The sequence below is a fragment of the Asterias amurensis genome, chromosome 5, assembly GCF_032118995.1.
Source record: "Asterias amurensis chromosome 5, ASM3211899v1".
Classification (NCBI taxonomy): domain Eukaryota; kingdom Metazoa; phylum Echinodermata; class Asteroidea; order Forcipulatida; family Asteriidae; genus Asterias; species Asterias amurensis.
Genome location: NC_092652.1, coordinates 10,109,429 through 10,135,361, shown reverse-complemented (window position 1 = coordinate 10,135,361; position 25,933 = coordinate 10,109,429). Strand labels below are relative to the sequence as shown.

The following is a 25,933-nucleotide window of genomic DNA, read 5'->3' as shown; positions in this document are numbered from 1 at the left end:
ATTCATATCGCATTCACAGAAAGTATGAACAGGGCTTAATTATTTTTGGGGAACAAACTCTTAATAAAGAACATTCCTATGTTACTGTTGATGTAAATACCATCCACAGTACTTGCACGTAACAAACTTCACATGAAACAACATTGAAATGGCATAAAATACTCATTTTACCGTTGAACAGCTCCTTCAAAAAGGATTTTGGTACTTTTTGTAAAAACAAAACAGATTTACATTAAACTTACAGGGTTTTAAGATAATGATAGTAGAAAGCTTACCTTCAAATCTTAGAAGCTGAGGTGCTGTGGTTTTTGAGAAATGAGTAAAACAATGTCATGAAAATCCGTTTTTACATGCTAACATAAACTTCGTTTCATGATCAGTGAGACGATTTATTTTCATGACATTGTTTTACTCATTTCTCAAAAACTACAGCACCTCAGCAAGTAACATTTTCAGCGAAGCTTTCTACTATCATTATCTTGAAACTTGAAAGTTTAGTGTAAATCTGTGGACATTGTGTTTTTGTCCTACAAAAAGTACATAGACCCTTTAATTATTCTAGTTTGTTCGTTTGTTTTTTTAATCAGGAGGTACAAGTGGGAGTTTAGCTAACATTTATGAAGCTACAAAAAACAACAATAAATACAAGTTGACTGGACAAATCTTGGATTAAAAACAGGGAATAACATAAAACTTGATAAATAATAGAAAAATAAACCCTTCATAAATTTCAAGCACTTTAAAAAACTTGTTCTAAACAAAAATGTATACATAAATACTTTCTTGAAATTACTGTTAATTTTACTATCAACATCTTTCATGATTTGTATACTCTCATCCTTCAAAGATAAATACACCTCTACGCCATAGACTATTTTAAACCTAAAGATATTACTTGTATTTTCTGAAATTTGCCTGATTCCTTTAAACTGGCTTTGAAATGCATGTTCATTTGGCTAATATAGGGAATCAAAATGGAGATAAAGCCAGGGCCCAATTTCGTACAGCTGCATTAAAAAATCCTTTCCTCACTCTTGACCCTAACCTGTGTAAACACCCCAACTTTAGAATTGTCCCAACTGTAGTTGAGACTGGTCCCAACACAAGTGTTATGGTTGGGACGGCCTAATACCTATACCCGGGATCCAGAGATATGTCACCAAGCCAAGCAAGAACCAGTGTTAACTACTAACTAGACCGCTTGTGGTTATTTATGAGAAGAAAAAAAAACGAACAATTTATTTTTGCTCAAGTTTTGCCATGAGCAGGGTCGACACAACAAAATGTCTGAAATTTCTCATCCATATTAGAAATTTATGTTTTAACATGTTTCACTTATGAGCCAAAATGCAAGCCCAGAGAAATTTCTGAGGATCAAAATCCTTTCAGAAACCCAACTAATTGTGGTTATCTACATCACTATCACTATTGGGCAATTCCAGCTATAGTTGGCAACTTTTAGTTGGGCCGTCCCAACTGTAACACTCATGATGGGACTAGTCCAAACTACTGGGATGATTCTAAAGTTGGGACAGAGCAACTTTACCATAGACCTTTTATCATGCTGCCTCCATTTTAGTCTTGTTACTCGTATCAAATAACAATAATGAATGCTAATAATCATCTTGCAAATAGGAACCAGACTATTTTGTTCTTCCAGCCTCGGTTTGGTAACTTTGATATCAATGGGAGAAATTCAAGATGGCTGCACCATGATAAAGGTCTATTGTATCAAAGGGCACACAACCATACATGATCAGTGAAGAGTATACATTATTTTGAATGGTGAAAAAGAAGCCTCCACAATCGGCCTACTAGGAGGGTGAAGCAGCATCTTTACACTTAACTTAGCAACTGCGACTGAATTGCAGTTTTATCTCTTTGTGAAATCGGCCCCTGGCATGACAGCCGAAGCCCCCCGCTATTTGGATTTATCGCTCCTTATTCCCATTGTCCATAGCAGTGGTTGGTCAGTCTGGACAGTCACTACCTCAGCCCCCTCAGAGTAAGTATTAGACGTGCTGATAAGGCTTCCAAACTGCATTGGCTGATGGTCTGAAACAAACAGAGAGTTCAAAATGACCAGATATATCCTATCTTTACTAAACCTTATCTTTGTTGAAACATAAAGTTGAGAAAGAATTCAACAGCGCATTATGACTGGGGATAAAACATTAACTACACAGGGGCCTTGCTTTGTTACGCATTACAGCAGTATTCTCCCCAGGATTGTTCAAGTCCAAATGTCACTTCTACATGTAACTCAATTTAAGGTCAAGGAAATGAAAGTGCCACGCTCAACGGATGCATGATTGGGTGCCGTTGCCAATGACTATACTTCCCCATGGTGCAGAGGTATAAAAAAGACCAGTACACTTATCATGAAGAGCATGGGTTCCCCCCCCCCCCAGTGTTCCTAACATGGTTGGGGGCAAGCTGTGCCCATACTCCCCAGGGAGCTGAGATGGTTTAAGGAATGATTTAAGGCCCAGTGACCAGGGGTAATAATGTCGGAAGCGCTGTGAGACACCACTCGGGTGTGAAAAGCGCTATATAAAAACGGTCTATTATTGTTGTTATTATTATTATTATTATTATTTCGTTTGGTAATAATTTGTGCACATAGCTCTTACCGAGATTCCATTTTAGACCTGTAGTTGTAACCTGTCTGCATTTGTGTCCGATCGGAACCAACCCGCACCAGTCACTCTCTAGACCCGTATTGACTTCTATTACATGTTTCCCCTGGAAACCAAAAACAACAACAATCACACGAAGAACAAATATCACAAGATTCACATACATGTAAAGGGTGTGCATAACACTGGTAAGATTGAAATACAAAAAATCATAGATTTACACAAAACCTACTTGGCGAGCAGTCAAGTGCACTGGACTGGAGTGTTTCTGATCAGTAGAGTGTGGGTTCGAGTCCCGGTTTTGATACTTGTGTCCTTATACATAGGGATAGTGACATGTCACGACCAAGCGGTCAAGTGTACTGGACTCAAGATCTAGTGTTTCTGATCAGCAGAGTGTGGGTTTGAGTCCCGGTTTTGATACTTGTGTTCTTATACATAGGGATAGTGGCGTGTCACGACCAAGCGGTCAAGTGTACTGGACTCAAGATCTAGTGTTTCTGATCAGCAGAGTGTGGGTTTGAGTCCCGGTTTTGATACTTGTGTTCTTATACATAGGGATAGTGGCGTGTCACGACCAAGCGGTCAAGTGTACTGGACTCAAGCTTTATTTTTTCTGATCAGCAGAGTGTGGGTTCCAGCCCCATTCTTGAAAACTTGTGCCCTTAAGGAGGATAGCCCTGGTATGTCGTGGCCGAGTGGTCAAGTGCACTGGACTCAAGCTCTAGTGTTTCTGATCAGCAGAGTGTGGGTTCGAGTCCCGTTCTTGACACTCGTGTCCTTAAACGGATAGGGGCGTGTCGTGGCCGAGTGGTCAAGAGCACTGGATTCAAGCTTTGGTCACCTGATCAGCAGAGTGTGGGTTTAAGTCCCACACTGTACTCAACTGAAACTGCCACACGTGACTTTTATTGTTTCTTTCTTTATAGTTTTGCCTATAAAGCAGCATACATTGACAAAAACAATTTATGACCCTACCTCTAAAACCATACTTTCGGAACAGAAAAAGAAAAAAAAGTTCACAGATTTACAAATAACTTACAGGGTTTACAGAAGGTAGTAGTAAAAGACTTCTCTTGAAAAATTATTCCATGAAATGCTTTACTTTTTGAGAAAACATTGAAACAGTTATCAATTCTCAACATCATGAGTTACGGATTTATAGGAAACACATGTCATGACACGGCTAAATGTGCAAAAACAAGAGTGGGTTTTCCCGTTATTTTCTCCCGACTCCGATGACCGATTGAGCCTACATTTTCACAGGTTTGTTATTTTATATATAAGTTGTGATACACGAAGTGTGGGCCTTTGGACAATACTGTTTATCGAAAGTGTCCAATGGCTTTAAACTTTCACAGGTTTGTTATTTCATATGTTGGGTCACAAAAGGTGCTGGTTGGTCTTTAACGATTACCGTTGTCTACCATCTACTGACAAAAAAGCAAACCTTCTCAAGCAAATATATACCCCACCCTCATGCCAATTAGACATGGCCAGGGCTTGAAATTAACACTGAACCGTATTGGCCCGTGGCCAGTGATTTTAATGTCGGGCCATTAATTTTAGTGATGCCTAAGCAAGCCAGGTGGTCTTCTGTTTTTTCACTTAATAATCATACCCCACTGAAAAATATCTTTGTGACAAACTTGCTAACTACTAGTATGAATCTGATAAATATCTTTCAATATCTGTTGAGTATCAAAGTACTCTTACCCATAAAACAAATGAGATTGATTATCTCATAGTGCCTTCTTTTTTTCTTTTTCTTTTTTATGCAAGTCGCCAGACACACAAGACCTGAAGGCCACTTCAAGGTGTGGGCTACAATTATTTTTTTCCAGAGGCCGTTGCTAGGCTTGGGTATCATCAATCCGAAGCCTGGCCGGTAGAGCAGAAAACACTACCTCCTAAATTTTTCCGTAGCAAGTGTCACGACCGGGATTCGAACCCACACTCTGGTGATCAAACACCAGAGCTTGAATCTGGTGCTCTTAACCGCTCGGTCATGACACGCCACAACTCATTGTTCAACTCATTTTGATTCTGGTCTTGCAAAATAAATTCTAGTCCAGTAAAAGGTTTGAGGTACAAGTAACAAGCCCTGTGGTCTTGTGGATATTCGCCCAAAATTCAAGCCCTGATGGTTTGGTTATGGTACAAAATAAACACAACTAAATTTTATAAGACAACAGTTGTTTGTAGCATAAAGACTCACCGGTCTAAGTAAACACCCCAGGGATCCGTCCGCTAAGAGATACACTGGTACTTTGGTGATTAAGTTGGCTTCATAAAGTGTGTTAATGTTTGCTAAAGTTTGGTCTAAACGATCTCCAAAGGCACCAAGTACTACGATACAATCCACCTGGAAGTAAACAGGAAATTTAGATTAGTTTTGATATGGCCACATCAACACGCACAGTGCAGTTTAGTATTGTTTGAAGTTTTGCATGGTTTGGAGAAATAAGAAGAATCTATAAATAAAAAGTTGCGGGTACAACCCCATTTGTAAATCTATTAGGGCGAGTGTTGGCTCTGAAAAGAGCCAGTTTAGTCTCGATGTTTCGAACAGTAACTCTGCTCATCTTCAGGAGAATGCAGGTCTGCTGTCTGGTAGTGGTGGAGCTTTAGTAGTGCTGGATGGATGAGCATTTGGGCGGGAAGGATCGAGGCTGTGCTTGGGCGGTGATGCGTGATGGTTGGTTGCTGGCTCGATGTGTGTGCGTTGGTTTGTGACATTCTTGTGGTGAGCTGGTGCTGGAAGGGTTGGCGTGACGATTGGTGACCAGGGCCCAATTTCATGGCTCTGCTTACAGCCGAATTCTGCGCTTACAATCACGATTCCCCGCTTCAGGCAAGCGCCGAATTTCTGCACTAGCCTTGTAAGCGTAGAATACCAAGTAACGTGGAGCACACACGCGCAGATGCCAAAATACGCCGCTAACACGTGAAATGCGCTTGCCGTAAGCACATAATTCCCTGCTGCCGTAAGCGCCGATTTTCTGCTTACGGTAAGCAGAGCCATGAAATTGGGCCCTGATGTCGTTGATGAGGAAACCAGTGTCTCGTGGAACTGTATGATGCGCTTGTATTTCGATGGCCTCCCACAGCAATTTTTCTTTTAAATCTTGTTGACTATAAAGTTTGTTAGTGTTTTGCATAAGTTTCATAATAAGAGTCTCAAAAGGAATTTAGTACCACGACAGAAACCCACCTTGAAACAACAGGATACAAACGTTAGTTTTGATATGGCCACAGAAACACACATTTGTTTTAATTGTTTTACTAAGTCCACTTCATAGGTTGTAAATGTTTGCTTAAGTTTCATCTTGCTCTATGGTATAAGGTGGTAAAAGGAATTAAGTTGGGAAACGTTTATAGAATCCACCTTGACACAAACAGGAAACATCAACTAGTTTCCATTGTACCAATATTGGTAAAAAATAATGTACCGAACCAATGTTGTTATAAATTTTAGGCAGAAAATACAGTAAAGTTAAGTAAGTTGACTTGCCTCTTGCTTGCTGCACTCTATTGTGTCCACAACCAGTCTCAGGCATTTTGTGAAATCTGTGTAGTTCTGGTCAGGCGTTTTAACTATTTTGGCTCCCTGTTATCAGAAAGGAATGGATTAAACAGTAAATATTTGTCAACTCTTTAAACGAAAAAAGGTTTGTGAATCGTTTTCCTATAGCTTGAAATCCCATTCATTGAAAAAAGGCATCGACTCAAAACTTAAAGACACATTGGAGACTCTGCATAAAATTCTAGAATATTATATCCACATGACAAGCTTAAAGGCATTGGACACTAATTGGTAAATTCTCAAAATAATTATTAGCATAAAACCTAACTTGGTAACGAGTAATGGGAAGAGGTTGATGGTATAAAACATTGTGAGAAACGGCTCCCTCTGAAGTGCACAGTTTTCAAGAAAGAAGTAATTTTCCACGAATTTGATTTTGAGATCTCAGAATTAAACTTTGAGGTCTCAAAATCAAGCATCTGAACGCACACAAATTCGTGTGACAAGGGTGTTTTTTCTTTTATAGTTATCTCCCACTTCAAACGACCAACTGAGCTCAAATTTTCACAGGTTTGTCATTTTATGCATAATGTTGAGGTACACCAAGTGAAAAGACTGGTCTTTGAAAATTACCAAAAGTGTCCAGTGTCTATAAACACAACAAGAATGAACCAACCATCTTGAAATCACTGACCAGTGCTTATAATATATATGTAAAGCCAATAATTCATGCTCTGTTGCATAGGATTCCTTTGAAGTTGCGAGATAACTATAAAAGAAAAACACCTTTGTCAACCGAAGTTGTGTGCTTTCAGATGCTTGATTTCAAGACCTCAAAATTTAATTCAGAGGTAGTTAGATTTACCTTGCTCTGGTAGTAAAGGAGAATCTCAGGTCGTATAGAGTCAAAATCTCCTGATATTAAATCTGGAACATAACTGCACAAGCAAATGAGACAAGTTTAAGTTTTACAATACAGTATGTCATTCATCTTTTACATTTAGCTCTAGAATCACAATCAATGCAATTCAGTTTTGCCGAGTGGTTTCTTTCCCCGTCTTTTTTAACTTTATGGACACTGGTTTGAATCCCACCTCAGACCAGACCATACTGAGCTTTCATTGAGCTTTTCAGTCCCTCCCTGATGATTGCATAGGTTTTCCTCCCCCATCTAAAACTAAAAATGTCTTCTTGTTTCCTACATCTACTTCAAGAACGACGATTACAATCAAGTCTAGTCATGATTCCTCAACCATCAGATAGCCATTCCTCTCACAGACTACATCAAACATAAGGCCAGAGCAACCAGAAGTAAACATGGCAGAAGACTAAGAACATCGTCAGACTCATACAAATACAGCTTCTTTCCTCGCACCATAAAAGACTTGGATGAGCTTCCTCGAGACATCATTGAGCTGCCCACCTTTGAGCAGTTCAAGGAGGCCATCAGATGCGAGTAGGCATCTAGAGTCATGTTTTTACTTGCACATTTTATCTCTATTTTTGTATATATTTTGGCACCCACTGAGCACACAAGCCGTCCACCATCTGCAGCCGCACCCTTGTCTAGATGCTGAATAGGCTTTTACAAGTAGCTGGATAGATGTAGATCTAAGACAGGATTCATCAAGCTTCTCCCCACATTAATGTCATACTTCTTTTATACCCATTCCCCTTTTATTCGCTTACTCTAACTGGCCTGTTTTGGGGCCATGTGGTTTGAAACTTCCCACCCAAATAATATTTTAAATAAATAAAAACAGGCAAGTCATTTGTTCTCTTGGTTGGTACCTGCTGGGTCAAACCACTGAGTGATGACCTCTACCGTATTGTATAAAACCTTGGCAAGCAAGGACAGCAATTACTTACAACTTTTTTTTTATCTCGATGACCTTACTTAAACGAGAAACAAAACACTGGAAGTTGATGAATCATGATCAAAGGATGTGGGTCCAATTTCGTGGCCCTGCTTACTGTAATTAAGAAATCAGCGTTTACAGAAGCAGGGAATTCTGCTCTAATACGTCAGGCCTATCTAACAGGTAAGCAGGGAATTTCTGCTTGTACACGTGTGTAGTCCACATAACCAGACAATATTCGCTTCTTGTTTACATCAACATTTGCTTACAAGTTACATTGTTTACATATTGGCTAGACGCTGTCCCATATCTGCCACTCAATGGTATGTGGTACATGAACCTCAACACACAAATGTTTGGTTTGGACTTGGGTAAGATTGGTAGGCCTATGTATGGTGGCCCTGAAGGGACATCGCATATCGCAAACGTGTGTGCATACGTATGCAATGTCGTGAAACAATTCGCAAATATGTGCGCACACGAATGCAATGTCGTGAAACAATTCGCGAAAATGTGCGCACACGTATGCAATGTCGTGAAACAATTCGCAAATATGTGCGCACACGTATGCAATGTCGTGAAACAATTCGCGAATATGTGCGCACACGTATGCAATGTCGCGAAACAATTCGCGAATATGTGCGCACACGTCTGCGAATATTATTTGCGATGTCGTGAATTTTATTGCATACCATGTTGCATACCTTTGAATAAAATGCCTAATGATCTGGGGGGTTTCTTTCCAACAGTGAGATAAGCGGTAGTCATTGCAGCAGTAGTCTTTGTTGTGAGGCAAGCGAGGCGTGTGGTCGTCCTTGGCCTGGTGCCAAGTTCCTGGGTATACACATGCTTTACAGAGGGAGCCTGCTGTAGCGCCACAGTACTCCCTAGATCAGTAACAAATTATCCACAACTATGACATCACCCTAATGGTATGCAACATGGTATGCAATAAAATTCACGACATTGCAAAACAAATCGCACTCGTGTGCGCACATATTCACGATTTGGTTCACGAAATTGCATACGTGTGCGCACATATTCACGATTTGGTTCACGACATTGCATACGTGTGCGCACATATTCGCGAATTGTTTCACGACATTGCATACGTGTGCGCACATATTCGCGAATTATTTCACGATATTGTATACGTGTGCGCATATATTCGCGAATTGTTTCACGACATTGCATTCGTGTGCGCACACGTTTGCGTTATGCGATGTCCCTTTGGGGCCACCATACCTATGTCACAAAATTACTCACATGACATTGACCTATGAAGATGGCTAGAGCAAGCTAGTTGAAACAGTGAGACCAATTTAAGAACTCACTCCGCGGTAGTGCAGTTAATAACGATCCTTTTAAGTGGTAGTCCCATTCAACTATCTATACCTTTGGCATTAAAAAGCAGGACAGTTATTTTCAGAACTGAGAAGTCTCCCAAACAATCCAATAAATCTACTGCAGGGTAGTGAAGAATAAGAAAGACAGTTCTCTAAGAACAAACTCTACCTGGCAAGTAGATACACACATGGTGTTAACGCAAACCAAGTATATATTGATCTATGAGCCATTATTCTTTGGGTCTACAAATTCAGACAGTTCCCTGAATAAGATTTTGAACCATTTAGGAAAAGTTATCTAGACTTACTTCTGGTGATTTCCAATTACACATTCATACAGTCTGTTAGCACCTCCATCTACAACAGCTTTGAGTACTGACCGATTCCATAAAACTGTAAGTTGCTGTCGTAACGCATCCAGAGGTTGGTTTAAAATCATTAACGCCACATTTGAATCTAATAAACATGGATGAAAACAATTTATGTGTTTAAAAGACAATCAGAAAAAAATTGGGTTTAGTTTTACAGCAATTCAGACTTAAAGGCAGTATACACTATTGGTAATTACTAAAAAATAATTATCAGCATAAAACCTCACTTGGTAACGAGTAATGGGAAGAGGTTGAAAGTATAAAACATTGTGAGAAACGGCTCCCTCTGAAGTGATGTAGTTTTCGAGAAAGAAGTAATTTTCCACGAATTTGATTTCGAGACCTCAAGTTTAGAATTTGAGGTCTCAAAATCAAGCATCTAACACATAACTTCGTGTGACAAGGGTGTTTTTATCTTTCATAGTTACATGTATGTCACAACTCCAATGACCAATTGAGCTCAAATTTTCACAGGTTTGTTATTTTATGCATATATGTTGATATACACTACTCGAGAAGACTGGTCTTTGACAATTACCAATAGTGTCCACTGTCTTTAACAACAAATGCAGTCCATTTCTGTCCCTGCATTTCACCTCTGTCGATCCTGGTTCGAATACTCAACCTCGAGCCTTAAAGGAACACGTTGCCTTGGATCGGACGAGTTGGTCTATTAAAAGCGTTTGAAACCGTTTGTTATGAAATGCATATGGTTAGAAAGATGTTTTAAAAGTAGAATATAATGATCCACACAAGTATCACTCGAAACTGCACGGTTTTCCTTTTACGTCGCGAACTATCACGGTCGGCCATTTATGGGAGTCAAAATTTTGACTCCCATAAATGACCAACCGTGTTAGTCGACAGGTTAAAAAGAAAACCACGCAGTTTCGAGGCATATTTGTGTAGATCATTGTATTCTACTTTTACAATATCTTTCTAACCATATACATTTTACAACAAAGGGTTACAGAACGATTTTCAAAGACCAACTCAACCGATCCAAGGCAACGTGTTCCTTTAAATGAGGACGGGTTTTCTGTCCCTGCGTGGGTTTTTTGCTGTGGGGTTTATCCTCTAGCTATATAGTCAAATTCGGATTAGTGTCATTTCAGAATACTTCGCAACACGATCACTCAGAACAGTGAGGCCTTTTGTATTACTTCTGGAGTTGCAGATTGGGCTATAGAACTTAAAAGTTGGATGGGCTGTTTTTTTGCTGAAATAATTTGTTCAAATAACTTTGTCCCTGAACAAATTTTAACAGCTATCCCAAATGCTGTTTCAAAACCAAAAACATACAACAACCTTTGCAATATGCCACAGGCAGACCACAAACATACATTTTTTCTTGTTTTGCAAAACCTTAAAAAAGGCTTTTAACCTAGCATCTTTAACATTATTAGCATCGAAATGAACATTATTTATTCACAATACTTTCACAATTTCCACACAGTTGGCAATCATTTACTCATTATGAATTAGTGTGTGGCTATTTGTTTAAAAAGAAATTATTTCTATTCTTATTGGGTTTTTTGGATAACTTTCCGTATGGCACCACCACTTGATCACTCATTTTTACCAAAAGGGATTTCTCATTGAGATAAATTAGATACTATATTATTTCATATCGAATGAAAAAGTGGTGGCGCCATACGGAAACTTTTCCGTTTTTTTTTTAAACATTGAGTGGGAAGGTTTCTTATGTTCCTCCGTACAGTAGTTTAGGCCTAGGCCTATATTATTATTTTTTATTTTAACTTTGGATGACAGGGCAAAATAAATTTAACTGAAACCAAAGTTATGAAACCACTTCAGGACAGGTTTCCGTATCACACTTTTTCATTCAATATGAAATAATATAGTATCTAATTCACCTCAATGAGATAAATTCCTTTTTGTAAAAATTAGTGAAAAAGTGGTGGTGTGATACGGAAAGTTATCCCATATATTATTCATAATTAGACCCAGTAACTGGGGCGCGACCGATAATGACAAGCAATTTTTTTTAAAGGAGTACAGCGCTCCAGTTACTGGGTCTAATCATGAAGGTAGATGATGGTAGAATTCATAATTGTTTCTCTATTTCCGGACACAACAGTCACAGATTGTGAAATTTGGCAGTTGAGTTGAGTAGAGTAGTCACTGTAGTGTGGCCTAGTAATACAATAGTAGAGATGATTTTAGGCCTAATTTAAAATAAAATATGTAGGGAGGTGTGTTTGTACAGGCAGGGCCACAGTCAGACAGTTTCGTCTATATAAAAACATAATTAACCAAAAATGTTCATTAATCATTGCTACACATATCGTAGGAGGTCCTGTTTTTGAGGTGTCCCTAAAATCGTGGCAAATCTTTTACCTCTCTGTGCGCGATGTAAACAGTCCCAAGATAAAAATTGTGCGGTTTTATTTGCCAAGCAAATAGTCTCCTCTCCCTTGACCAAAACTTAGAAACACGTAAGGCTCCACTGGATATTTGCACTTGTAAATGCAAAAAGTTTGGTATTTTAGGCATTTCTACAAGGTACAAAAATATGTCATAACGTTGAGGCCACATATAAAAATATTTGCCCACCGAAAAAGTTTCATCAAACACTATTTCAATTCACAATTCATGATGATCAAATCATGTGACTGAATAGTTTGCTGAGCATTCTGGAAAAAAAATACAGAGGCTTAAAGAATCATTTTCTAATACTTTTGGAGATTTTGTTTTTAACCCTCCAATCAATATTATTATTTATATTAAAATTTAAACGAGCAGCTTGTTGATTCAATTATCACTGTTTATTTATACGCTTTATTATAAATTTTAAGAGAAAAAAAAGGGGGAAAAAATAAATAAAAATCAGATTTGAAAGCCAATGATTATTCACACTTTTTATTAAATTATTTATTTTTGTTATTTTTTGCAAATTACCATGGTAATTTTAAAATTTCATTACAAAATATTTTGAATAAAATGAAGACAACTGCTGGCTATAGAGTCATACACAGAGTCTCAAAGAACACTTGTAGTCACTGTAGATGTTTCTTCCATGTATTAGGCTGTTTCAGTCAAATTTAATGCAGGTGATTTTTTTCTCTGACAAGATGTTTTTCTTCATATCGGCCAAGGCCAAGTTTAATGCACAGCCTATGGCAATAGAGGGCGCACACTAGGCGAGCGCCCTCTATCAATGAGGAAGTTTACAAACTGTGCTTTGAGGCGCTAGTATGATTTTTTATGAACGGCAAAAAGTGATATTTTTGTGAATCAAACTGAGGAGCGGCATCGTGGGGGAAATTGTTAACTATAAAAATTGAATATGTGTTATGTTTTGCAGGTGTATGTGTGAATATTCCTTATTAATTACGTCAACAAATAGCATTATTAAATTAACCAGAATGGAATAAAATTAAAGAGTTTATGACTGGTGTTTTCTTTAATTTAAGATCAGTTGCTCCTTTGATTTAAAATTGTAGCATTAACAAATTAAAAATTTAGAACAATCTTCAAAAAACTTGAGGATGAAGGCATTGGTATACATTGATTATTTGTGTTATATTTACAAAGACAATTTCTAAAAACCAATATACAATCAATTTTTTGTTCAACTTTCGCTTCAATTAGTATAGGCCTTTAAAAGTATATAACAATACTAGTTTCTTTTGACTCAAGATGAGCAGTCTGTTATTATCAATTCAGAACGTAGAAATTATCAAAGAAACAAGATCGGGCAGCTTTCCAGCTTTCTATTATTAGAGCCCCGGCCTATCAAACTTATTGTAACACATGCCCTTTTGTGGTGGCACATCATGGAAACACGAAGATGTACGAGTACGACGTACATGTACAATCGTGCGTATTTAGGACAACTTTGCAAGAAATGGTCTAACAAAACCTTTCGGCGGGAGAAGAAAACATAATCAAATTACACCAAATTTTCACAAGTTAAACTTAAAAGTATGGGAATTAGCACTGACAAAGTCGCATTCAATTTTGATGATTGTCTCTGGAAGAAATCTTGATTCAAAAAATGGAAAACGCCGACAAAAATAGGTTTTTATAGTAAAAGCTATGCGACTAGCTGTACGATGTGCGGAATTTTATCGGCTACACGATGATGTAATCGTTATCTCATTTTGTGTAAACATGTGCTCCCGCATCGCAAAAAAACGTCTTCGGGCTTCTTCCGCGCTTTCCGAAGATTTCCGAAATCCGTTGTCCACGGGGTTCAAAGTTGACATCATGCACAAACGAATGGGCGCTGCACGCCAGGCCAAGCCTCTGTTTTTTGTCGTTGCTCTCTTTTTTTTACAATATCTCCGAAACTATTCATCCGATTTCGAATATTTGTGAAATGTAAGCACGAGGAGAGAATGCTCCTGCCTGCTGTTAAGTCTCATAGTTGTGAGTTGTACAAAATGTGAGTTATGATTTAATATATTTCGCTCTTTTTTGGGGGGGCTGTGTGTGTGTGTGTTTTGGTATACATAAAATCAACTTGATGGAAACTGCCTACATGTATGGCTTCACCGGGAAACCATGCTTTCTTGTTTGCCGTGAAAACAGGAAAAACTCAAAACAATTGGGGCTAGCTGAAGTCATCAAAGATCGGTGTGTAGTGTGAACATTTAAATGTCCATCAAATTTTAATATATGTTTGCATACTTCATATTAACAAAAGAAGGTAATCAGGGCATCGGTTGATATGAGGCATCATTACTTTTTTCCCAATTCAAAGAAAAAGGCATAATAGCGTGAAAACTGGTAAGGGGAGGATACATGTTGTTAACTTAGGTACAGTATTCTTGCAGGAATGCAGTGCTAAATTTGCTCACAATCACGCGCAAGTCAAAACTGTTTCCACCTGTTTTTACCTCCATTTGGATTTAGATAAAGCTAACTATTGTATTTCATAAGCTTATTTGCCTACCTTTGTTTCCTTCCTCTAAACAAGACAGCGGACGCCTCAAACAAGGAAATGCCATTTCTATTACTTCCCCACTGATGCCATTGCATGACTGTGCAGTTGCACCGTTAATCGAAGCGTTGGACCCGCTACAGTCGTCAGGAATGCCCGCAATCTTTTCAATCGGTCTCGGAGACCCAGTTATCTCTTTTGTTGAATCATGATTACCATTTTGACCGCTTTCTGGATCAGCGCTACTATTATGGTTCCTTCTTTTGCTGCCCAGTCGACACAATCGTAACAATCCCTTCGGAATTCCAGGCATTTTAATTGTTTGGAGCTTACTTTTGAGCAGCAAAAACTTTTGTTGCGAGACCGATTTGCATGCCTAGATCACACAAAAACAACACGAGCATGAAATTCAGTCAGACACCATACTCCTGCTAATAAATGCTGTTCATAAAACATAGAGAGTAGTCTGGGTATCCTTTCCGCATCTTACAAAGCGCGCCATCTATAGTCGGATATTAGTCAGCGAGAAACTTTTTGACGGCACTTTCGCTCATCATGCCTTGCTAGCCTGTCATCGCTCGTACTCGCCAGCAACTTTTTTTCTGTACATTCAAAATTTCCATCCTCAAAAATCCTGATGTTCTTTTTCAAGCATTCCCCTTTTTTAATCGTTTTAGAACAAAAGCTTTCCTTACCATTTGAAAGAATGTTGAACCCTAGCAATATTAGGTCAAAGAAAAATAATTGTATAATAGCAAATAATGTCTTTCTTCAATATCAGCAACATTAGGATGAATCTGGGCGGAGGGTTGATATTGCCTTTGTGGTTGTTCGACTAAAAATGTAGGAAATACATTGTAAACCCAAACATAAACACAAGTTCTTAAATGAAGTAATTCAAAGGCAATGGGTTTTTTGTTTAAACATAAAGAGGGGATTGATTGTTATAGCATTGAGGCATTATTGGAAAACGCACAGATATTTCTTTTCGTCTGAAGGGAGAACTTGCGGGAGGCATCTCCATACCAACCAACCTCATGGTCTGAACATTCAATAAGTAAATGTAAATAATAACCCTGTATCTTTGCCCTCCCTTTTACCACAATTTTCCCCTCTAATCTGCCTCATTAACTTTTCTCTCCCCTGAGCCCTGACCCTCATACTCTCCTTTCTTTTTACTCTCTGAGTGCTTTCATCTATTCTTCATCAATTTGGGGGAGGGGGGGGGGCCTAACCACTTGAATACTTTTGTTACAACACTAGGCCCCTAAGTGTAATTCATTAGCCTTCCAGTGAAGACTGCTACATTGAAGGTCGATAAATCAGGCCACTTGCCACTTATAGCCTACTGTTTAGTTTGCATTTTTTATTTAGGTCATTTTTGTTGGTAAACAATTTGCAATAGCTTTGATAAATTGTTTTTCTGTACTCAACAAAGTTAGGGTTATGAAATAATAATTGTCCTCCCCCTATATCCAGCGTTGATTCCCCCACCCCATGTAGGGGTTTATAGCAGCTCCTTCCACTGACCTCTCCCTTGTTGTTACCCCCGGTCCATCCTCTGTTTTATCTGTGTGCTTTCATCTGCTTCAATTCTGTTACACCAGTGTAATTTGTAGCCTTCAATGAGGCCCATCCTTCTTGTAATTCCAAGGCAGCAAGAACACGACCCCATCGAGCACCACAAAGGACATTATTATATTATGCCAGTGCAGTGGTGACGTTTGTAGCCATTGGTCCCAAAGTGGAAAGGAGATGGATCACAGTAAAACAAAAATTAAAACGGTGCTCTCCTATAGGGTCGAAAAATCAGGTCTGCGGCCACTCACTGTTTTGTCGGAATAATTTAGGTTCCTTTGATTGGTTGCAACAGCTTTTGGTACTTTTTTTCTGGTGAGGTTTTGAAAGTGCATTATTTAAAATGACACAATTGTAGGGATCAAGAGTACCCCAGAAGCTTTACTTTAAATTTGTTTTTAATTAAGTAAGAACAATTCAGATTCCCATGGATCTCCATCTTATTGTTTGCTTGAGGCCTATACTTACTGCATGGTGTGATCCATCTCCTTTCCATTTTGGAACCAATGGCTACAAACGTCACAATTACTGCAGGGCATAATAATAATGTTCATTTTGGTGTTCGATTGGGGTATTTTGTAGGTCTAACCCATATTTCGTGTTCATTGCTGCGGATGGGCCTACATCTCTGTGCAGCGGGGGGGGGGGGGGGGGGGGGGGAATGGTGAGGGATGGGAGCTTGTGAACCTGGATCCTCTGCCCACATTGCGGGCATCCCATGACTTCAAATATTTGGGGGTGGCCGTATTTGTCTCTATGGTGAGAAGCCACACAATAACTTTTTCGCCGCTTCACCTAGACAATTCTATTTGGACGAGGAAGCTACGAATTCAAAGATGTTATTTTGAAACTTGCACAATATTATTTGGCAGGTTTATTATCTGGCGGCCACCACAAAGGACCAAAGTGTATAGGCCAAACCAGTTGTGAGCCGTTGTTAACTTTTCATAGTCGCCTTGCGTCAAAAAGCCTATATAAAAACTGATCGATGTTACTAGAGAGCCACAACTAAAGATCGTACGCGATATGTGATTGGTCATAACACTCCCAGTTTGGGTTACGGGAGGTGGCGGGAAGTATAGGCCTAGTTTAATTACCGGGTAGCTGCAAATAAATTATTTACTAAATAAACTAAATAATGCCAATGTGAAATTAATGTATTCCCCTTGACACCAATGGGCTTCCCAACTGAAGGGCTTTGGTAAGCACAAATTAATTTATAAATTTTCTCGGAAGAGACAAAGAGATGTAAACTCTAATGGGAACATTTTCTGCTGAAAGTTAACAAAAACTCATTAACAAAACTCACTAGTACAAGGCAATCCGCTCATTAGGCAAGAGAGGGCGCTATACAACTGTAATGGTCTTTTTGTGGATAAAAAACCCCGGCCCACACCACACCGTGACACCGTGACGCCGTACGTCGTATCTACAAGTACAGTGCACGTAGCATACCGAACTGAAGGCGTGTGTATTGGTCGACCAAAACCGGTGTGCCTGTCATATTATTGCGGAAGTTACTGAAGTCACAAGTAAGTTTTAAACAACTTTCGGAAACAATTCTCCATCCGTCTGCCACTTTTGCCGACGTCTTTATCATATGTGTCAGTATGAACCAAACATTGATTGTAGTTTCTCAACTAACGTTAACCCACACTAGTTTAAGTTTAGTAACTAACACGTCACTGTGACTAACAAGTAACATTTTTTATAAAACCACCATGATTGATAAATGTTTACTGCTGACACTGTGTCACTGCTGAGTGTGTAATTACTGACGTATGTGACTGTGTGAGTGTGATGATGATATTGTTCATGATGATAGATTAATTATGAAACGGTGCTTGGATCATCATCATTATTACTATTATTAGAGGTAACTACATTACCTCGCTCTCTAATTCTCTAGCCCAGGTTGGACTCCTCCGTTGCATTAGTTGCGATAACATTACCCTCCTCCCGACGGCCGCCAGGCCGGAGGGTTACGAAGCTTCCGCAGGGCGAAATTGTGTGCAGGGCGAAATTGTTAAACACGTACCATTTCGACAGCTAGTCAGCAGATTTTTCTCAATTTTTACCACTTTTGATAATCATGACACAAATAGTAAATACTAGGAACACGAACCTGATCCTCAATGTCTAAAAATGGGGATAAATGAATCATACAAACTACTTCTAGAAACTATAAGGCTCCTAGAAGTACCTACCAACCATATAATTTAAAACACCATTGAGGAAATAATTTGAAGAAAAAGCACAAAAACTCACCAGATTCCCGTCTAACGTCTATCGTCTTCTGGAGATTCCAGAAGACGATCAGAGCATACTGATCGAAACGTCGAGTTGAAACCAGCGGTTCTTTTCAGAACCACACCAACTCATTAGAGATAGTCATTACATGGTGTTACCACAAACTTTTCTTTATTATCGTATTTCCGCCGTGCAAAGTTTCAAATCCTCAGCATCATACTTTTAACCTGTTAATTTTTCAAGGTTTTTGCTGTAGCCTGTGTGACATGTAACGAAAGTAAAATGGTAGGCTACACATACCAAATTGTTGGGTATCCTTGTTTTGGTTTGAAATGCTCACCTAATCGGTGATTTTCAACCAAGTCATCACCAGGGCTGTATGCCTCGTTTTTGAAAGGGCAAGGGCACCAATGCGTTTTCTCTTTGGTAAAAGGCACCCTATGAGGAAATTGTAAATTTTTACTGGAGCATTTCAAGGGCACCAAGGCAATGACAAGGGGCAATGGAGGCAATCGCCTCCGTTGCCTCCGTGAAGTATCAGGCCTGCATCACCCATGTAAACAAAACAACACCAGAAATGTTGCATTTGATTACAATAAAAATTTAACTCAGCACCCTGTGCAATCTGGGGCATTCGCAAATGTGTTTGATATGTGAATTAATTTGTTGTATATTCATTTTTGTTTTGCACACTATTCGCACATAATCAGCCCTACCTTGCACAGGGGGAGTAGCCGACATACACAGGTAGGGGCTTGGCTTTTCATACGGTACTTGATCATGGTACAATTGTCCAAGATTGCAATCTTTTTGTGTGCATATTTTACATCCCTGGACTGGAATGACAGTGGTGGTGTAGGCCTACTAAGCTTATTGTAGATTTACTTGTGGGAACACAAGACGGGGAACAATTTCATCATGGTTCTGCCCTGGATTTCTTTAGTGAAGGAAAAATGTTTCCCTGGAAACCATTGCGAGATAGATCAGTATGGTATAAATCGACTTGAATCAAAGAAGTGTTCAAATTGAATGGCTTCAGATAGCATTATTACTGGTTAATACTACAAAAATGTTATTAATCAGTTTGATAAAGCCTGTTACAGCTTACACCATGTGTACCATCCCATGGAGAAAGAAAATTGTCTTCCTCCATGATGTGTACTATGTACAGGTGTAGGACAGTCTTAGCGCTTGATAACTGTTTACCACTTTTTCACAAGGACCAAATGCCTTCACAGTGTTGTTAGCAAATGATGAATTTATGAGTAGCTCAACTGAATATATTTTGGGCAGCTACTTCAAGTGAAATCTAGTCTTGGTTCCAAGACCATTGGTGTTGCGCGGTCACACACAACCAACGTTCCGATCTATGCATGGCAAAAACTGTACACGCTTTGTAAAGACCGAATGCTAGCGGGCGCTGTGTTTCTCTGATTTTCGGATCTCTCTCACCATGATCTCACCAAGGTGAGATTGTAATCAGAGAAACAGAGCGCCCGCTAGCGTTCGGTCATTACAAAGCGTGTACAGTTTTTGCCGCGCATAGATCGGAACGTTGGTTGTGTGTGACCGCGCAACACCAATGGTCTTGGAACCAAGACTACAAAGTGAAATCCAATCCTACCTCCATTGTGAAATCATTCAGTGCAGTGTGACCCCAAGGTCAACAAGGCGTTGTGATAGCCTTAGCCTAGTAATGTGTACAGAGGTCACTGCAACCCACTCATGATATGTGTCAGATACTGATAGAACAGAAAAAAAACAGTTTCAAGGTTAAAATCCAAGGAGATACCAGATACTGTATTATTGAGGGTAAAGCTCATTGTATTAATTTAAGCAGAATGGATTATATATATTCTTGTCACTGAATCTCCAACCTCGCTTAAAAGTATAATAGTTTAATTTATTTTGGGTTTTCTGGAAAATGTATCCCAGGTTACCGTTAATTCATATAATGTTGACAAAAGTGCCACTATGTTGTACAGTAGACCCCTACTGTTATTTCATGGAAATCATGACGTAAGTGCCACCATTTTTGTACAATAGGCCTGCCTCTTACTGTTATTTCATGGTAATGATGAACAAAATTCCAATTTTGTTGATCAATTTGAACCTTATGGGGCCAAGGCGCTTGAACACACTGTAATACCTTTTGAGACAAGTGTTGAAGTTTTTGAATGATGAGCCCTTATATGTAGTTCGCCTTATATTTTTATATTACATACATGTGTACAGTTTACACATGTGTGACACAGAGAGTTCTTTATCAAGTCTGGAAACAACATTGTGATGAAGATAAAAACCATGGTGATCATCTCTAAAATCAAAGGGAATAGAGGGAATTAAACAACTTAACAGTGAAAACAAAACCATGCAGGTTTCACCTGTCACACATGCTGCAGTGCACTTGTTGGCCAATGCCAGAAACCCACAGGCAAACCCTTTCTCTTAGCGATTAAAATGGTTAGAGGGTGCTTTGACGTGACAGGGGACCTATGGCTTCACGTTGTAATGAATCCAAAGGGTGAAGCAATTATGGTTAAGTGCCATTGTTAACGCCAAAACGCTAAATACATTGCTTATATATAATGACACAATTGTCAAAACCGGGACATTGAACACACTGCTGATCGGAAACACTAGAGCTTGAATTCGGTGTACTTGACTGCAGTGCTTGGCCTCACCAAGCCACAATGACCTGGGTGCAAATGTTACGTTCTCCACAAGGAAAACATTGACATTAATGTTGATGTAATTCAGTATTGAACTCATAATGTTCCAACTCATAACTATGAGAAATTCTTCTTTACATTTGTAGTTGAAATAAGTTTCAACATGAAAATAAACTAATGTTGACATAATGAAGGTGACAAAAGTTTGTTAAAAGAAATCAAAGGAAATGTTTATATTGACAGTTGTCTCTTTAACATCTCCTCTGCCCTGATGAACCTCACCATTTCTCTTCAATCTGCGATATTTGGACCATTGGACCATGGAGGATTCTTTCTCCATGATTGGACAATGCCCTATAGTCGAGCAGTGTCATGTTCACCACATTTACAATGGAAACTAATTCAAGGTCAAAGGTTACTTATGCATGGATCAACACAGAGAGTTACAATACACAATGCACAATGTCTTCATTTCAAGGTTGATAGTGTTTTGTTATAAACATTGAACATTGGTAGCTGATTCATGTATGTGATACAGTCTTTGTATTTATTGTCTCTTGTCCTTGTTGATGATACACTGTTGACAAGGTCAAAGTGTCAGAGTAGTTGACCCTGGTGGTATTGACAATTTAGGAATTGTCTTTTGCACTTTGATTTCAGTTTATTTATTGATTGAATGGATCTAATTTGATGTATCTAATTGTTTGAGGTATTTTTAACAACTGCACTGCCTGTGTGTGATTAAGCACAGACTTCAGCACGTACAGCCAATGAGAATTACAAACTTTTCATTTGAAGATGGTATGTTCTATATTTCAACTTGTGAAAATATTTCAACCACTGTGCTCATAAAACAACAACTCATTTGTATTATAAAGGAATTGTATGTGATTGGTAATTGGAACTCACTGTGTTTTTCAATCCTTGATAATGTACATTGTACCATTAAAGGCAGTGGACACTATTGGTAATTACTCAAAATAATTATTAGCATAAACCCTTACTTGGTTACGAGTAATGGGGATAGGTTGATAGTATAAAACATTGTGAGTAACGGCTCCCTCTGAACTGCATAGTTTTCAAAAAAGAAGTAATTTTCTGCGAATTTGATTTTGAGACCTCAAATTTAGAATTTGAGGTCTTGAATCAAGCATCTGAAAGCACACAACTTGGTGTGACAGGGGTGGTTTTGTTTTCACTATTATCTCGCAACTTCGACGACCAATTGAGCTCAAATTTTCACAGGTTTGTTATTTAATGCATATGTTGAGATACACCAAGTGAGGAGACTGGTCTTTGACAATTACCAATGGTGTCCAGGGTCTTTAAAACTAACCTGAGAATGTCTTCAAGATATTGCCAAAATATCCATGGATATCCATGCAAGAAGAATAATCCATAATTCATTGGCATACACAATCTGAGATAACTGTCAGTAACATTTCAGACAGTTACATCTCTCAGATTCATATCTTTAGTGGTAAAAAGTGATATAATTGTCCATATATCGCAGTACTTTGAAGCGACAAGTTTCTCAAAATGCATTACGTGTACTATACAGTGCTGCTGTACTTCTTACCAACTGTAAGGTTTTATTGCCGCTCATTTTCAGATTCATTACCAAATGTATACTGACCCGACAAGAAATAAGAGCTGTCTATAATTACTTAGTTTATTTGAATAAATGAATGATTTAAAACAAATCACTGACTATGAACATTGCTTATTATAACACCCCTTACAATTATTCTGCCTGCTCATTGGTTTAGAGCGCGTCACATGACATGTCTTAGTTTTGCTAGACGACGGCCGTGTGATAGTGCGTTGGTTTGCCGTGCGCTAGTCCGAAGACTAGCACACGGCGTGCAGTACCCAGACGTCCGTTGCGTGTACGAGGATGATAAATTAATAGTCTGTAACCATTTCGGATTACATGACACTACATGCAGCATGTCAGTAAAAGTTTTTGCAATCTGTATTCGCGTCGTCCGTGGATTGTAGCATTCAGGTCTGTAACTTAATAATAATAGTACAGTATTTAGACATGTTTGGGGTGTTATAAAACAAATATTGACTCGGTGATCCCGGGAGCGTTCTATAGAATGCTCCGGGGATCATGTTGGGAGTCATAGTTTTTAAATCCATAGCACTCGAAGCAGTCAATATTTGTATACTATCACCCAAACAGACTAACTGCATTCATTTCATGTAGTTCATGTTTTTTCTTCTTCTTGATCAGATGGTGTTTTAATCGAACTAGAGGATTACTGACCAACTTCTCAAAATGAGCAAGAAAAGTGGATCTAAGCAGTCGGGTATGTGAACTTGGTTTTTAAATAAGGGAATAAAAGGGTAATGACAAGGTCCTAAATGGCCGTTTAAAACTGGCCGGATCGTGGGCATGCGATAAAGGCCCAAGCCGTAAGCCACTATCCTGCAAGGTTTTAAATGGTCGTTTACGAATGAGTCACTACTCCTTTTTTCCGATTCATACATGCCCTTTTGTTGAAAAAATGTTACAAATTACAACTAAAGACTATTTGACAATCGGAAAATTTGAGGTTTTTCCGAAAACTTTGTAAAAAATCTATTTGGTGCGCATGGGTTGTGTGTACGCGCGTTTAGACATACTTCAGGCGCTATTACTAATAGTTATGAATTGCGTTCCGCGTGACAAAGCCAGTTATAAACAGCTCCAGCTGGTCTTTATCAACCGTTTAAACACCCCCAAGTGATGCGCTCTCTACCAATAAGAATAGCGAAATTGCCTGGGGTATTTAGTAATAAGGGAATAAATGTGTAGCGACTAGTTCTTTCACGGTCGTTTAAAATAGGCACGGTCGAACTGCCTTGTGATAAAGGCCCTCGCAGTATTACACGGCAATTCAACCCTGCAAGGTTTTAAACGGCCGTGAAAGAACTAGTAGCAACCCTTTTATTCCCATTCATAAACACCTTTTTGGTTAAAAGGCGTAATAAAGTAAGAAACTCGGTAAAACTTATCCGTTTCCGAGTACTTGAGCTCTGTATGTTTCTACCTCCATGGTATGTACAGTACATGTTACATACATGTACGACATCCGTACGCGTGTGTTTTCATGTTCCGTTGGTGCGCATGTGCATATAGTCTAGGTGCATATTCGCTGGTTTTCCTTTCACACACAGCGCGGCCAACTCACCGACAGCACCTGCATCGGCGGTAACAAGAAACGTCTTGCATCAAGACTAGCGCGGAGTCTCCACTCACAACCGGTTATAAACACCGGTCATTATCAAAGGTTTAAACACCCCCACGTGATGCGATCTCTACCAAATAGAATAGCTAAATTGTCTGGGGTATTTGTGAATGGTTGTTAATTAGGCTGTAATGATAGGGCACAATTTCAAAAAGCTGCTTTAAAGCAGAACAAGTAGATAAGACTACCAAAATTATATGCCTAACATAATACGGTTATCAGCCAAAATACCATGTCATATGCAGCATAGTTACCCGGTGTCCTGCTAGTGCTTATTTCTGCTTTAGCAGAAAATTTTAAAGCAATATTTCCTCAGGTGGTAGGCAAATTCCCCAACATGACCCTGGATTTGCCTAAATTTGGTAGATTCAGTCGGTTTTCAGCCTCTTGATCAAATCAAAGGTTTTGGAGTTAAAGGCAGTGGACACTATTGGTAATTACTCAAAATAATTATTAGCATAAAAACTTACTTGGTAATGGGTAGGAGAGGTTGATAGTATAAAACTCTGTGAGAAACGGCTCCCTCTGAAATAACGTAGTTTTCCAGAAGGAAGTAATTTTCCATGAATTTGATTTCGAGACCTCAGATTTAGAACTTGAGGTCTCAAAAATCAAGCATCAGAAAGCACATAACTTTGTGTGACAAGGGTGTTTTTCTACCATTATTATCTCCCAACTTCGATGACCAATTGAGCTGAAATTTTCACGGGTTTGTTACTTTATGCATGTTGAGATATAGCAAGTGAGAAGACTGGTCTTTGACAATTACCAATAGTGTCCAGAGTCTTTTAAGTGTACTTGTGCTAAAAAGAGTTGCTGGAAATTTGAAATTCGTCTTTAAATTTCTCTGAAAGGTTGGGATAATGATTTTTAGTAAATGAAATTTGATGCAATTCTTAATTTTGAGTCTCACATTTTATAACTGGTTTGATTCTTGATTTCGCTAAAATGATTTAATCCCTTTTCACTTGTTTGTATTTGAGTCTGATTTTGAAATGTTAACGTGAGTGAAAAAAATTCCGTTTGATTTGAAGGAAGAAGATGGGTGCACCCTACAACAGCTCTGACAAGCGGACATGTGGTTTACAACGTCAAGGTAAATACACTTCCCTTATATAGGATTTGAGGCATTGCATGGTGGGGTATCAATGTATATTTGGTTTGCGGTAACACCATGTGTGTATCTACTTGCCAGGTAGAGTTGTTCTTAGAGAACTGTCTCGCTTTATTCTACTGCCGCAGAGTAGATAATCGAAGGTTCGGGAGACTTCTCAGTTCTGAAAAGAACTGTCCTGCTTTTTAACTATTACCAGGGCCAATGGTATAGAAATTAGACTGGACTACTACTTTAGCTTTATATAGGATCGTAATAACTGTACTGCCACGGAGTCAGTTCTGAATTGGTCTCAACGTTTCGACTAGCTTGCTCTAGACGATGACTCTAGACAAATTCCATGCTTGTATCATCAACTGGTGCGTCATGGCCGAGCAGTGTACTTCATGGGACCCAAGCCCTGGTGGCGTCATGACACTTGTGCCCTTGTGAG

At 38.9% G+C, this 25,933-nt stretch overlaps 2 protein-coding genes across 8 annotated transcripts in view; one reads left to right on the top strand and one right to left on the bottom strand.

Annotated features, from left to right (window-relative positions):
• Window positions 1–437: 437 nt before the first annotated feature.
• On the bottom strand, window positions 438–15,023 carry LOC139937677 (thiamine pyrophosphokinase 1-like). Its single transcript, XM_071932934.1, has 7 exons — window positions 14,663–15,023; window positions 9,679–9,826; window positions 7,031–7,103; window positions 6,154–6,249; window positions 4,858–5,004; window positions 2,634–2,745; window positions 438–2,055 (listed from the first exon to the last, which is right to left on the bottom strand). Exons 1-7 carry the CDS (start codon window positions 14,961–14,963, stop codon window positions 1,922–1,924), a joined length of 1,011 nt encoding a protein of 336 aa, XP_071789035.1. The 5' UTR covers window positions 14,964–15,023; the 3' UTR covers window positions 438–1,921.
• A 2,619-nt stretch (window positions 15,024–17,642) lies between these two features.
• The window catches only part of LOC139937197 (uncharacterized), a 43,927-nt gene continuing 35,636 nt past the window's right edge, over window positions 17,643–25,933 (top strand). For 6 of the 7 annotated variants that reach the window (XM_071932267.1, XM_071932264.1, XM_071932266.1 and 3 more), the window contains exons 1-3: window positions 17,643–17,760; window positions 23,390–23,465; window positions 25,421–25,482. In XM_071932267.1, the coding sequence (XP_071788368.1) occupies window positions 23,435–23,465; window positions 25,421–25,482 (93 nt within the window). In that variant the 5' untranslated portion in view covers window positions 17,643–17,760; window positions 23,390–23,434. Of the gene's footprint in view, window positions 17,833–23,389; window positions 23,466–25,420; window positions 25,483–25,933 lie in introns of all 7 variants that reach the window. The other variant, XM_071932262.1, reaches the window with a different exon arrangement.